Source organism: Pongo pygmaeus, chromosome 12, assembly GCF_028885625.2.
Source record: "Pongo pygmaeus isolate AG05252 chromosome 12, NHGRI_mPonPyg2-v2.0_pri, whole genome shotgun sequence".
Taxonomy (NCBI): Eukaryota; Metazoa; Chordata; class Mammalia; order Primates; family Hominidae; genus Pongo; species Pongo pygmaeus.
In genome coordinates, this window is record NC_072385.2 from 47,155,288 (window position 1) to 47,170,265 (window position 14,978).

Consider the following 14,978-nt stretch of genomic DNA (forward strand, 5'->3'; position numbering starts at 1 on the left):
TCAAAATATAAATAAATTATACCCTTAAAATAGGGAACCCTTTCGACATTTCACTATTAAGTATGGTGTTTACTGAGCTTTTAATCAGATTAAGGAAGCTCCTTTGTATTCCTATTTTGCTGTGGTGGCTAAATATTAAATTTTATCAAATACCTTTTCAATATATACTGAAATTTTCAGATAATTTGGCTCCTTTTAAACCAGCTAACATTGTGAATGACTCCATTCCTTTCCTAATGTTAAATTAACCTGGGATTCCTGGGATAAACCCAAATTGTTTATGATATATTACCTGTTTAATATGTTGTTGGATTTGATTTCTTAATATTTTACTTGGGATTTTTGCCTCTGTAATCATGAGTGAGATTGGTTTACATTTCCTTTCTCCTATTGTCTTTTTGGGTTTTGGTGTCTAGATTATGTCAGCCTCATAAAATAAGTAAGATAATTCTTTCTTTTTTTTCGAGAGAGAGTCTCACTCTGTTGCCCAAGCTAGCGTGCAGCAGCGCAATCTTGGCTCGCTGCAGCCTCCACCTCCCGGGTTCAAGTGATTCTGGTGCCTCAGCTTCCCAAGTAGCTGGGATTATAGGCATATGCTACCACGCCCAGCTAGTTTTTGTATTTTTAGTAGAGACAGGGTTTCACCATGTTGGCCAGGCTGGTCTTGAACTCCTGGCCTCAAGTGATCACCCACCTTGGCCTCCCAAAGTGCTGGGATTACAGGCATGAGCCACTGTGCCCAGCCGAGTTAGATAATTCTCTCTTTAAAAGGCCCTGGAGGAGATTGGAGACATAGTATGCCAGCAGGGCAGTGCCACACATTTGCCTTCAGCAGGTGTCCTCACAGGGACTAGTTGTCTTTGGCTGCCCACATGACAGACGACTGCTTAAATGCAAAGGAATGAGATCATATCAGCGGCTATGGGAGCCACCCTGGCCTAGAAGCCCCATCTCCCAGAAAGGAATCAATATCGTTTCTAACAGTTCCATGGGCTGTGCTTCCAGGGACCCTAGGATATGCCCAGCTAGGACCTAGGGAAGCTCAGAGCTATGGTCTTTCCAGTCCAGATATAGCCTAACCAGTTGCGGTCATTTTTACCATCAGTAGTGTTGCCTAATAACACAACCGACATTTCTACTTTTATTTATTTATTTTTTGAGACGGAGTCTTGCTCTGTTGCCCAGGCTGGAGTGCAGTGGCGCAATCTTGGCTAACTGCAACCTCCACCTCCCAGGCTCAAGCGATTCTCCTGCCTCGGCCTCCTTGAGTAGCTGGGACTACAGGCAAACACCACCATGCCCGGCTAATTTTTTGTATTTTTAGTAGAGATGGGGTTTCACCGTGTTGGCCAGGCTGGTCTTGAACTCTTGACCTCAGGTGATCTGCCTGCCTTGGCCTCCCAAAGTGCTGGGATTACAGGTGTGAGCCATCGTGCCCGGCCTATTTCTACTTTTATTACGTTTCCGAGGGAACAGAGCTAAAAAAGTTAACTTATGGTCAAATTTGTCCAAAAGAGAGATTGAGAGAAAGAAAGGATTTTCTTAAACCAGTGCTCACAGTAAGTCACATGTTTCTAGGAATTTCCCCATTTCATTTAAAGTTTCAGATTTATTGACATAAAATTATTCATGGTGCCTACTATTATACCTTAAACTTTTTTTTGTAAAATATACACAGAAATGCATTAATTATATATACAGTCCAGTACAAAGTAACTATCACCCTTACAGTCCAGTTCAATGTCAGCATATTGTTTATGTCCCCCAAAACCCTCCCTCCTTTCCCTGTCCCCTTGTGTATTTATTTTTGACAGTTTGTCTGTCATTGACCTTTAAAAATTCTTTGTTGGGGCTGGACACAGTGGCTAATGCCTGTAATCCTAGCACTTTGGGAGGCTGAGGTGGGAGGATTGCTTGAGCCCAGGAGTTAAAGAGCAGCCTGGGCAACATAACAAGATGCTATCTCTAGTTTTCTAATAATTATAAAAATAAATGTAAAAATAAAAAATATTTATGGGAATAATTTGAGGGCTAGGATGATGCTGCCTTCTCCAGAGAAGATTCTCATTGCTTCTGCTGTGTGCATGGCACTGATGCCAACTTGGGACTGTCATTATCCAGGTTCAACGCTTAAAGCTCCCTGGATGGCCTGAGTGATCGTACAGGGGCTGGTAGTTCCTGAGAGTATAGTCCTTTGTGTTCTAGCTTACTATGTTTATGTGTTGGGGGGTGAAGAATGATGGCTTCCTGTTAGATTTCTAACCTTATACTAAAAAAGCTTTAGGTTTTTAAATTTGTTCTTTTTAAAGGCAGGATCTCACTGTCTTGGTTAGGCAAGCACTGGAGTGCAGTGGCAATTCACAGGTACGATCATAGCGCACTGCAGCCTCAAACACCTGGGCTCAAGCGAGCCCCTGCCTCAGCATCTAGTGTAGCTGGGACTGCAGAGGCACCACTGTGCCCAGCTTAGGTTAAGACTTTCATTTCTGTTTCCTACATCATTTGAGAGTTTGTGAATAAAAAGTTCAAAATTGCTGCATTGGAAAATGCACTCAAGGCCAGGGCTCCTGGGGAGCATCATAGGCATATTCCCTGGGGCACATGAGTATACCAAGTGATGTCCTGCCTCAGCACAGCACCAAAGCCCTGCATTAGCACATGTGGCTGCATGCTCTTTCATCTTGCTAGATTCCTAGTTCCCCTTTAGTTTGCTCTGGTTATTTATTCCTCACTGTCCTGTCAGCTCTTCAGAACATTAAGATTTTTAAAATATTTTAATCTATCTTGGTTCTTTGCAGTCTTAGGTTTGGTCTGGGGAATCTAGCCCACCGTTATTGGAAGTAGGATGTTCTCATTTGATTTTTTTTTTTTTTTTTTTTTTTGAGATGGTGTCTGACTCTGTCATCCAGGCCGGAGTGCAGTGGTGCCATCTTGGCTCACTGCAACATCCCCCTCCCAGCGATCTTCCCACATCATCCTACCAAGTAGCTGGGACCACAAGTGGATGCCACCACACCTGGCTAACTTTTTGTATTTTTGGTAGAGACGGGATTTCACCATGTTGCTCAGGCTGGTCTCAAACTTCTGAGCTCTAGTGATCCACCTGCCTCTGCCTCCCAAAGTGCTGGGATTACATGTGTGAGCCACCACGCCTGATCTTGTTTGATTTTTTTTAACAGCGATGCTGTCTTACTCTTTTGAAAGTGCAACACAGTAGCCATAGTTTCTTTTTCTCCCTTCAAATGAATCTTTTCCACCCTTGGAGAGGCTGGTCCCAGTTGTGCTGCTCATCAGATGTGTACATTACGGTGATAATGGAGTTTTCCTCTTTGTTTTCCAGCTTCTGGAAGAAAATGCTGATCCCTCTGCCTCTGAAATTCAGGAGGAATTAGAACAATACACAGCTGAAATTGTGCAGAACAACCTCCTGGGGTCCCAGGGCGCACATGTGAGTTAACACTGTCTTTCTCCCATGCTGTTTTGGGCATCATTTTATCACTTTCCCTCTGTGCTGTCCTTTGCATATACTTCTGGCTTCCCAAAGTAGACCTGAGTTTGAATCTGAGCTCTGCCTCTCATGAGACCTGCAACCTCACAAATTACACAACTGTCCCTGAGTGTCCACTATCTAATCTCTAATGCCTGCCTCCAGGACCAATGAGAGGATTATGTGACATATGATTTTGGTATAGCATCCAGCAAGCCTCTTCTTAAAAAATGGCATCAGGTCTTTTTTTCCTTCTCCAACACTTCTCTTTAACCCACCGCTACCTTATTCTCCCCTTCATATACTGCCTAAGTATTAATTTGTTCAACGAATGAATGAATGGGTAGATAATTCACCTGTGAAAATAGTCTTGAAGTCTGCTTCACTTCATGCCTTGGTTTCACACCAGAGATGCTGATTTAATTGGTCTGGGGTAGGGTCCAAGTGGAGTTACAAAAGCTCCCAGATGGTTCCCATCTGCTGCCAGGTGCAGAGCCACTCATGTGGCTGGACTGTGGATGTGCCTTCCTTAGAACCCTGAGGTCCTTCTGAGGCAGGCCAGCTGCATCCAGAGGGCTTCCTTTTACAAGTGAAAGTAACTAGCACTTATTGAGTACTGGCTGTATTTCAAGCCCCCACTGCGTTCATGATTCTTTATCTTAGTAAGAGCTTACTGAGGTGGTTACTATTCTTATTCCCGTATTATAATTGAGGAAACTGAAGGCTTAAAGAGGTCACTCAGTAATTGTCAGAGCTCAAGTGTATTAGGGTTCTATGGAAGATTTTGTTTAAGAAAGTGGTGGTGGGGGTGTTTCCTCTGGTTAAAAATAAAAGGTGAAAACCATAAAGTAAATATATTGGATTCTCTTCAAAATGGCACTCCAAGGTTCTCTGACTTTTTTTAAAAAAAACAGGTAAAGAACGTGTGTGAGAGCAAGAGCAAGCTCATTGCTCTCTTCTGGAAGGCGCATATGAATGCTAAGCGCTGTCCCCACTGCAAGTAAGTATCAGGGCCGTTGCCCCAGGTGAGAGGTCTCTGGGCAGTCACTCATTGCTATTATTTTTTATTTTATTTTATTTTTTTTAATTAATTTATTTATTTTTATTTTTATTTGTTATTTTTTTAATGAAGTATTTATTGATGATTCTTGGGTGTTTCTGGGAGAGGGGGATATGGCAGGGTCATAGAATAATAGTGGAGAGAAGGTCAGGAGATAAACACATGAACAAAGGTCTCTGGTTTTCCTAGGCAGAGGTCCCTGCGTCCTTCTGCAGTGTTTGTGTCCCTGGGTACTTGAGATTAGGGAGTGATGATGACTCTTAAAGAGCATGCTGCCTTCAAGCATCTGTTTAACAAAGCACATCTTGCACCGCCCTTAATCCATTTAACCCTGAGTTGACACAGCACGTTTCAGAGAGCAGGGGGCTGGGGGAAAGGCCATAGATCAACAGCATCCCAAGGCAGAAGAATTTCTCCTAGTCAGAACAAAATGGAGTCTCCTATGCCCACCTCTTTCTACACAGACACAGCAACAATCTGATCTCTCCTTCCTTTCCCCACACTTCCCCCCCTTCTCTTCAACAAAACCGCCATCGTCCTCATGGCCCGCTCCCGATGGTCGCTGTCTCTTTGGAGCTGTTGGGTACACCTCCCAGACAGGGCAGCTGGGCAGAGGCGCTCCTCACCTCCCAGACAGGGCGGCCGGGCAGAGGTGCTCCTCACTTCCCAGACAGGGAGGCCGGGCAGAGGCGCTCCTCACTTCCCAGACGGGGCGGCCGGGCAGAGGCGCTCCTCACATCCCAGACAATGGGTGGCCGGGTAGAGGCGCTCCTCACCTCCCAGACAGGGCGGCTGGGCAGAGGCGCTCCTCACATCCCAGACGATGGGTAGCCGAGTAGAGGCGCTCCTCACCTCCCAGATGGGGCGGCTGGGCGGAGGTGCTCGTCACTTCCCAGACGGGGCGGCCGGGCAGAGGTGCTCCTCACTTTCCAGACGGGGCGGCCGGGCAGAGGTGCTCCTCACTTCCCAGACGGGGCAGCCGGGCAGAGGCGCTCCTCACTTCCTCCCAGACAGGGTGACAGCCAGGCAGAGGTGCTCCTCACTTCCCAGACGGGGCGGCCGGGCAGAGGCACTCCTCACTTCCCAGACGGGGCGGCCGGGCAGAGGCGCTCCTCACTTCCTCCCAGACGGGGTGGTCGGGCAGAGGCGCTCTTCACTTCCTCCCAGACGGGGTGGCAGCCAGGCAGAGGCTCTCCTCACCTCCCAGACGGGGCGGTCGGGCAGAGGCGCTCCTCACTTCCCAGATGGGGCGGCCGGGCAGAGGCGCTCCTCACTTCCTCCCAGACGGGGTGGCAGCCAGGCAGAGGCGCTCCTCACCTCCCAGATGGCGCTGCCGGGCAGAGGCGCTCCTCATTTCCCAGACGGGGCGGCCGGGCAGAGGCACTCCTCACCTCCCAGACGATGGGCGGCCGGGCAGAGGCGCTCCTCACTTCCCAGATGGGGCGGCCGGGCAGAGGCGCTCCTCACTTCCCAGATGGGGCGGCCGGGCAGAGACGCTCCTCACCTCCCAGATGGGGCGGCCGGGCAGAGGCGCTCCTCACTTCCTCCCAGACGGGGTAGCAGCCAGGCAGAGGCGCTCCTCACTTTCCAGACGGGGCGGCCGGGCAGAGGCGCTCCTCACCTCCCAGACGGGGCGGCTGGGCAGAGGCGCTCCTCACTTCCCAGACAGGGCGGCCGGGCAGAGACGCTCCTCACTTCCCACCAGACGGGGTGGCAGCCAGGCAGAGGTGCTCCTCACTTCCCAGACGGGGCGGCCAGGCAGAGGCGCTCCTCACTTCCCAGACGGGGCGGCCGGGCAGAGGCGCTCCTGACTTCCTCCCAGAAGGGGCGGCCGGGCAGAGGCGCTCCTCACCTCCCAGACGGGGCGGCCGGGCAGAGGCGCTCCTCACCTCCCAGACGTGGCGGCCGGGCAGAGGCGCTCCTCACCTCCCAGATGGGGCTGCCGGGCAGAGGCGCTCCTCACTTCCTCCCAGACGGGGTGGCGGCCTGGCAGAGGCGCTCCTCACCTCCCAGACGGGGCAGCCGGACAGAGGTGCTCCTCATCTCCCAGACGGGGCGGCCGGACAGAGGTGCTCCTCATCTCCCAGACGGGGCGGCCGGGCAGAGGCGCTCCTCACTTCCCAGATGTTGGGCAGCCAGGCAGAGGCGCTCCTCTTCTCCCCGACGGGGTGGCCGGGCAGAGGTGCTCCTCACTTCCCAGACGGGGCAGCCGGGCAGAAGTGCTCCTCACTTTCCAGACGGGGCGGCCAGGTAGAGGTGCTCCTCACTTCCCAGACGGGGCGGCCCGGCAGAGGCGCTACTCACTTCCTCCTAGACGGGGTGGCGGCCGGGTAGAGGCGCCCCTCACCTCCCAGACGGGGCGGCCGGGCAGAGGTGCTCCTCACTTCCCAGACGATGGGCAGCCGGGCAGAGACGCTCCTCACTTCCTATACGGGATGGCGGCCGGGCAGAGGGGCTCCTCACATCCCAGACGATGGGCGGCCAGGCAGAGACGCTCCTCACTTCCTAGACTGGGTGGTGGCGGGGCAGAGGCTGTAATGTTAGCACTTTAAGAGGCCAAGGCAGGCGGCTGGGAGGTGGAGGTTGTAGCGAGCCGAGATCACGCCACTGCACTCCAGCCTGAGCAACACTGAGCGTTGAGTGAGCGAGACTCCGTCTGCAATCCCAGCACCTCGGGAGGCCGAGGTGGGCAGATCACTCCAGGCCAGGAGCTGGAGACCAGCCGGGTCAACACGACGAAACCCCGTCTCCACCAAAAACACAAAAACCAGTCAGGCGTGGCGGCGCGCGCCTGCAATCCCAGGCACTGGGCAGGCCAAGGCAGGAGAATCACAGGAGCCCGAGGCGGGGAGGTTGCAGTGAGCCGAGATCACGGCAGTACAGTCAAGCTTCGGCAACAGAGGGAGACCAAAAAAAGAAGTAGAGGGAGACCGAAGAAAGCAGAGAGGGAGGGGGAGGGGGAGGGAGAGGGAGAGGGACTCATTGCTATTATTAAATATCTTATTGGGTTTTTTCTGTCCTCAATCACAACTGTCCTCCTGCGCAGGACCGGGCGATCCGTTGTCCGAAAGGAACACAACAGCAAGTTGACTATCACGTTTCCAGCCATGGTGCACAGGACAGCTGGCCAGAAGGACTCCGAGCCCCTGGGTGAGCAGGCTGGGTCTGGAGAGGAGCTCCATGTGAGGCCAGCAGATGTGTCCTAAACCCTGGGAATACCTGGTTCTCCTCACCAAGTGTTTCTCCGCTGCATTTGGGAGGAGCCAGCAGAGGCACACTGTGCAGGCCTCTCAGGCCTGAGGGGACCCTGGCGAGCACCCAGCTCAGGCCTCTCACACGGGAGAGCTGATGGGAGGGGCTGCTTTACGAGGCAGTGCCCCACAGGCGCCTCTTGTCTTAAGTGGTCGTTTTTCTGAAAGGTTTTCCAGGAAGAAATTAAGAAATTTACCTGGCAAATATTTTGAAACATTTTACTGTAAAACAAGTGTGGATCTATTTTGGAATAAAATGTAGGCGAATAATTTTTAAGAAAAACTGCAAGAATTCAGTAAAACATTAGCACCTCCTGCAGGCTACTCCTGGCTGTCCACCCAGATCCCTCCAGGTAGAGTTCTTTCCTCAGTTCTGCCCCACCCAAGCTCTGCTTGGGAAAAATTTTGAGATAACTTAATACTCCCACTTTTTAATTTTTATAGTCAGAGGCTTATTTAAAAATGGTTTTTGGTTTTTATTCTGAAGTGGTCAGAAGATTAGAGTATTCCAAGAGAAGCACTGAGCAGTACCTGCTGTGTAATATGTGCTATGTAAATGTTAACTGTTCATTTCTTATTACGTCATCAGTGTGCCAGGGTAGAAAATGTATAACCTGGCCGGGCACGGTAGCTCACACCTGTAATCCCAGTACTTTGGGAGGCTGAGGCAGGCAGATCACTTGAGGTCTGGAGTTCAAGACCGGCCTGGTCAACGTGGTGAAACCCCCATCTCTACTAAAAATACAAAAATTAGCTAGGCATGGTGGCTAATTTACAGGGCACCTGTAATCTCAGCTACTCAGGAGGCTAGGGCAGGAGAATCGCTTGAACCCAGGAGGCGCAGTCTGCAGTGAGCTGAGATCGTGCCACCGCACTCCAGCCTGGGTGACAGAGGAAGACTTCATCTCAGAAAAAGAAAGAAAAAGCACAACCTGGAATTGTCACTTGGCTCTGCCACTTTTTCTGAGTGGGGGATAGAAGGCTGTTTTGAGGCGTTTCCATTTCCAACTCTATATAATGGCATTCATAAAGCCTGTTGCCTAGAATTGAGGAAATTACATGCATGGCAGTCCATAGCAGATACTGTTACTAAACCTTTCACCAGGGCTTGAGAATATGGGATAAGCATGGAAATAAGATCCCCTCCTGGAGATGCATGATGTATGTTTTACATTGAACACTCTGGCATGGCCTGGAGTAAATGAAAAACCTGTTTATTATTTTTTTTAAATGTTATTGTTTAGGATAATTGTTAGACTTAATAGAAGAGTAGTAAACATAGTACAGAGAATTCCTTAATACTGTTTACTTCATTTGCCCTACTGTATAACGTAGATTACCATGGTGCATTTGTCAAAACTGAGTTTAACATTGGTGCAACACTATTACCTAAACTACAGACTTTTTTAATTTTGCTGATTTTCCAGTAGTTTCCTTTTTATGCTCCAGGATCCAACCCAGGATACCACACTGCATTTGGAAAAGCCTTTTTAATTTTGTTTCATGGTTGGCAGTTAACACCATAAGAGTGGATTTTCCTACACTTAACCATTAAATAACCCTCAAAACAATTTTCTTGTAATACCAGTTGGGAATTGCTACTGTAGCCCTTAGGATGCCTTATAAAATGTTCATAGATTGAGAACAAAGATGGTCAGAATTCTAGAAGATAGTTTTCGTGGGGCAAATGTCCGGCAGGTAAGTAGCCTTTCAATGCCTTCACCAAACCCATTCTTCTAAAGTCATCTTTCATTGCAGCCACGCGAATATGATGGTGCAGCCAGAAGTCTGTGCATTAGAAACAAGTAGACCAACTCCAGGCTTGGGTATTCAGTATTTAGCACACATTTATTTGTTGGGCACTCAGCATTATGCCAAGGACCGTGTTTGTGATGAGCACAATGCCAAGACACAGACGAGACCGTGTGGTCTCTGCTCTCTGAAGGGGCTGCAAATGACACAGATCAGTAACCCTGGGGAGCAGGTGATGTGGAGGAAAGTGAGCACCCTCAGCGTGGGTCTGACCATGTTCCTGGTATCAGAGGGAATAAAAAAGTGAGGGCTAGGCTGGGAGTGGTGGCTCACACCTGTAATCCCAGCACGTCTGGAGACCGAGTCAGGCGGATCATCTGAGGTCAGGAGGCAGGCGGATCATCTGAGGTCAGGAGTTTGAGACCAGCCTGACCAACATGGTGAAACCCTGTCTCTACTAAAAAAAATAAAAAATGAGCCAGGTGTGGTGGCGCACGCTTGTAATCCCAGCTACTCAGGCGGCTGAGACAGGAGAATCGCTTGAACCTAGGAGGTGGAGGTTGCAGTGAGCCGAGATTGCGCCATTGCACTCCAGCCTGGGCAACAAGAGCGAAACCCCGTCTCAAAAAAAAGAAAAAAAAAAAAAAAGTGAGGGCTGTGCCTGAGTAGTCCCCATGGACTGGTGATCCCACAAGGAGCGCTGTCAGCTTGTGAAATGCCGCGCGTGCTGCTCCAGTGTGCTCCCTGTGTGCCATGTGCCCCCCCAAGCCCCACAAGGCACATTAACATTTAAAATGAGAATTCATATAGCCAAGACACTTCCAGCCATTGTGATCCCAGGTTATTTGACCTCTGAATCCCTTTTTCCTATGGCACCTCTTACAGCTGAAAGAAAGACACATTCAAGATGCTCTGAAATCCCAGCTAGGCAGAAGCCATTGTTGCAAGCTGCAGAAGTTCTTGTTAGGAGGGGATGCAGCTCATGTGAGGAGATGGGCTTCCACAGCTGTCTTCTGACTCTTAAGATCCTGTGATTGAAGAACAGCCTCTGCCTTCACGGTGACTAAACTGCAGTGGGGGCATTGCTGGGACAGGAGCTGAGGAGATTCAACCGATCTTCTTCAGCATTTCCAACCTATTCAGTAGAAGAGAAAGTTCAGACACTCATTTTCAGAAATGCCCACAAAATGCAGGTTAATGGGGTCTGTTTTCTCCCACTGAACATATGTAGCTTTCTAATGCTGTGGTTATCCCTGAAGGTCAAGGCCATTCTTCATTGCACACCCATGCTTCCTTCAATTGTGTTAACTCATTGAAATATTCTGCTTTTATTGACATCAAAACTTTAAACATGCAGACTCCTTGGCTTAGCAATTCTGCTTTGATGACTTTATCCTAAGGAATTAGAATACTCACAGTGTTGTTTGAATAGTTTAAAACTGGACATGGGCTGGGCACGGTGGCTTACGCTTGTAATCCCAACACTTTGGGAGGCCGAGGCGGGCGGATCGCGAGATCAGGAGATCGAGACCATCCTGGCTAACACGGTGAAACCCCGTCTCTACTAAAAATACAAAAAATTAGCCGGGCGTGGTGGTGGATGCCTGTAGTCCCAGCTACTCGGGAGGCTGAGGCAGGAGAATGGTGTGAACCCAGGAGGCAGAACTTGCAGTGAGCGAAGATCGTGCCACTGCACTCCAGCCTGGGCGACAGAGCGAGACTCCGTCTCAGAAAAAAAGAAAATACTGGACATGACTTAAATACCTATTAACAGAGACTACTTAAATTGTGTTGCGTTTGTTAATTGTTCTCCAAGTTAGGGATTTCTCTAAAAACTTATGATGACATATCCTCTGCAGATTTTAAAGAAACTAGCTGGAGAATTGGAGGTGGAATGAAGCTAGTTTTTAAAAATGGAGGAGGCCGGGCGCGGTGGCTCATGCCTGTAATCCCAGCACTTTGGGAGACCAAGGTGGGTGGATCATGGGGTCGTTAGTTTGAGACCAGCCTGGCCAACATGGCAAAACCCTGTCTCTACTAAAAATACATAAATTAGTAGGGCGTGGTGGCGTGCGCCTGTAATCCCAGCTACTTGAGAGGCTGAGGTAGGAGAATCGCATGAACCTGGGAGGCGGAGGTTGCAGTGAGCCGAGATCGTGCCGCTGCACCCCAGCCTGGGTGACAAGAGCAAGACTCCGTCTCGAAAAAAAAAAAAAAAGGAGGAAAAGGCAAGAGTGGTGTTTTTAAGTGTAGACTATCTTAGGCTATTTTATATTTGAGCTGTATACTCTTAATTTAGAATTTGCTGTGAGCTAGACACCCTGTCAAGTGTTAGGAACACAGACAAGGCATAGTTCCTGTCCTGATATGTGAATAAAAAGGGAAAATTGAGTAATGCTTAGTTTCAGTGGATGTATCCAGAAAAAGTTTTTTGGGGTTTTTTTTGTTTTGTTTTGTGTTTTTTTTTTTTTTTTTTTTTGAGACAGGGTCTCACTCTGTCATCCAGGCTAGAGTGCAGTGATACGATCTCGGCTCCCTACAGCCTCTGCCTCTCAGGTTCAAGCGATTCTCCTGTCTCACCCTCCCTAGTAGCTGGGATTACAATCATGTCCAGTATTTTCTTTTTTTCTGAGACAGAATCTCCCTCTGTCGCCCAGGCTGGAGTGCAGTGGCATGATCTCCGCTCACTGCAAGCTCCGCCTCCTGGGTTCACACCATTCTCCTGCCTCAGCCTCCCAAGTAGCTGGGACTACAGGCGTCCACCACCACGCCTGGCTAATTTTTGTATTTTTCATAGAGACATGGTTTCCCTGTGTTGGCCAGGCTGGTCTTAAACTCCTCAGGTGATCCGCCTGCCTTGGCCTCCCAAAGTGCCCAGAAAGTTTTGAACCTGAAAGACACACTACTTACTTGTCTTAGTTAATCATCTAAATGCCTGGACCCTACCTCCTGAATGGCAGCCCCAAGCCTGGTTTTCTAATGTAACCTCGGTATTGCTGGTAGATGGCATCCCAGAGTGATCTTGCTTAGTGTGAGAAACCAAGCCCAATCTATTCCTCACACACCAGTATGATATTTGTAAAAAGAAGTCAGTATATATTTACCCATAAAAATACTTATTTATCCATAATTCAACTTATGTGAACTTTTCTGGTAAAAACCAGATAGATAAAGATATTTATTATAATGTTACTTATAATAGAAAAATATGGAAATCAATCCAGATGTCCAATTATGAGAATATGGTTAAGTGAATTAGGAATCATCCTTAATGGAATATCACATAGCCATGAAAAATGGTGATCAGGCAAAAGCTACATAGCAACGTGCAGAAATGCTGATGAGATGATACTAAAAGGGCAAAGTAGTGCACAAAATAAATCCACACTGAAGATTACAGTTGTGTAAAATACTTGTATAGACAAAAAGGCCTGGAAAACAGTACATAAAAGTGATAGGAGTTGTTAATGTGATGGGATTATGGGTAATGTTTTCTTTTACTTTGCTTTTTTTTTTTAAGGTTTTATACAATAGCCATATGGTTTTTATTACTATAGAAATGAGATTAAGGGCCAGAGGAAATCCAGGCCTGATAATATGCTACCGTTGAGATTGATTTTTGTGGTCAAGTTGCAGGCTTGGGGATAAAGAATTGATAAATCCCATTGCAGAAAGAGTACCTGTTTCTGATTTATTGCACTTTGATTCTCCTCCTTGGCTCCAGGAATTGAGGAAGCTCAGATAGGAAAACGAGGATACTTAACACCCACCAGTGCCCGCGAACACCTTTCTGCCCTGTGGAAGAATGAAGGTGCTGTATCAGGCTAAAGAAATAGCCTTGATCTTCTCTAGGCTTTTATTTCCTGGACTCATTAACCCTGCCTTATTACCTCTTTTAAGTTGTAATGATTGTAGCTCCCTCCTGGAACTGGTCCAGAGGTTTGGGGCAGTCTTCAGGGCACATTGACATTGAGATGTCATAGAGCAGGGGAGGTCATACCCAGCACCAAAAACTTGACAATTATTGCAGCTGAGCCTGGTTATCAAATGACAACTGCAGGTGGGCCTCGCTTAATATAGGTTGGCATATTTTTAGAAGGTTCAGTGTAACTTATTTTAAATGCCCATAAGTAAAATGCTTTGTCCTTCTGTGAATCAAAGAATGAACTCTCTCTTATTTAAATTGGGACTTTACTATAAGGGAAATCCTTCTTTCCTTTTGAGTGTATAACAAAACCTATGCAGTATATTCAAGCCCTTGTGAGAGTATGTTGTGGAATGCTGACTATAACCTCTGTGTAATAATAAGCGCTTACGAATGAACATGTTGTTAAAGAGGTATCAGAAAAAAAAAAAAGCACTGGAGTTAGTATGATTGCTTCTGTGGCAGGCCCTAGCACATTTTAATCTTTTTCTCTAGGCATTTTTTAAAGTAACCAGAAACCTGAAATAAAGCTTTGATCCACAGAAGATCCTTTCTTGGCAGTACCTGTTAGGGGTGGGAGGAGGCTAACTTAAAAAAAATTTTCTTTATTCAACATGTTTTTTATGAAGATCAAAGTAATAATGATGTGTGTGATGTCTATGTTTTAATAGTCCAGGAGGGTGATTCAAAACAAGTGAAGTTTCTTCCCCATCCTTGCCCATCTCAGTCCCTGGGTTAACAGCTATTGTCCCTGTAGTACCCATTTTTATGCTATCATATCCCCTGCATACAAACTGTCATGTACACAGAGGCTGTTTTTTGTTTTTATAAAGAAAAATGAGGCCAGGCATGTTGGCTCATGCCTCCAATCACAGCAATATGGGAGGCTGAGGCAGGTGGATCAGTTGAGCCCAGAAGTTCGAGACCAGCCTGGGCAACCAAGCAAAACCTCATCTCTTAAAAAAAAAAAAAAAAAAAAATTAGCTGGACATGGTAGCACACACCTGTAGTCCCAACTACTTGGAAGGCTGAGGTGGCAGGATTGCGTAAGCCTGGGAGGTCAAGGCTGCAGTGAGTCATGATCGCACCACTGCACAGCAGCCTGGGCGACAGGAGTGAGACCTTTTCTCAAAAAAGAGAACTGTGACCTTAACTCTACATATTATCTTGTATTCTGTTTTTTCCTCAGTAATATTTTTATGGTTGTCCTCCCATGCCCTTAGTGATAGATTTAAATGGTCTTCTTGGTTTATTTCTTTCCAACGTAGGATTCTTTCTGAACTACCTTTTTTCGGGAATGGATGATGACGGTATGGAGTCCAGATTCAATCCCAGTGTGTTCTTTCTAGATTTCTTGGTGGTGCCGCCCTCAAGGTAATACCCTTTAATTAACTTATTTCACCTGAAAAAAAGCATACTAAGGAACTGAAACGTGACCTCTAGGAGAGGTGAAAGGGCCAAGGGCACTGAGAGACAAAGCTGCAGTTCCGCTCCAGGTGCAGG

The 14,978-nt window shown here is 47.7% G+C and overlaps 1 protein-coding gene across 1 annotated transcript in view; it reads left to right on the forward strand.

The window, feature by feature from the left end:
• Window positions 1–14,978, forward strand: part of POLR1A (RNA polymerase I subunit A) — an 89,446-nt gene that overhangs the window by 12,486 nt on the left and 61,982 nt on the right. Inside the window, exons 4-8 of the mRNA XM_054473690.2 lie at window positions 3,341–3,448; window positions 4,402–4,487; window positions 7,594–7,697; window positions 13,275–13,361; window positions 14,744–14,849. Coding sequence (XP_054329665.1) covers window positions 3,341–3,448; window positions 4,402–4,487; window positions 7,594–7,697; window positions 13,275–13,361; window positions 14,744–14,849 — 491 coding nt within the window. The remainder of the gene's footprint in view (window positions 1–3,340; window positions 3,449–4,401; window positions 4,488–7,593; window positions 7,698–13,274; window positions 13,362–14,743; window positions 14,850–14,978) is intronic.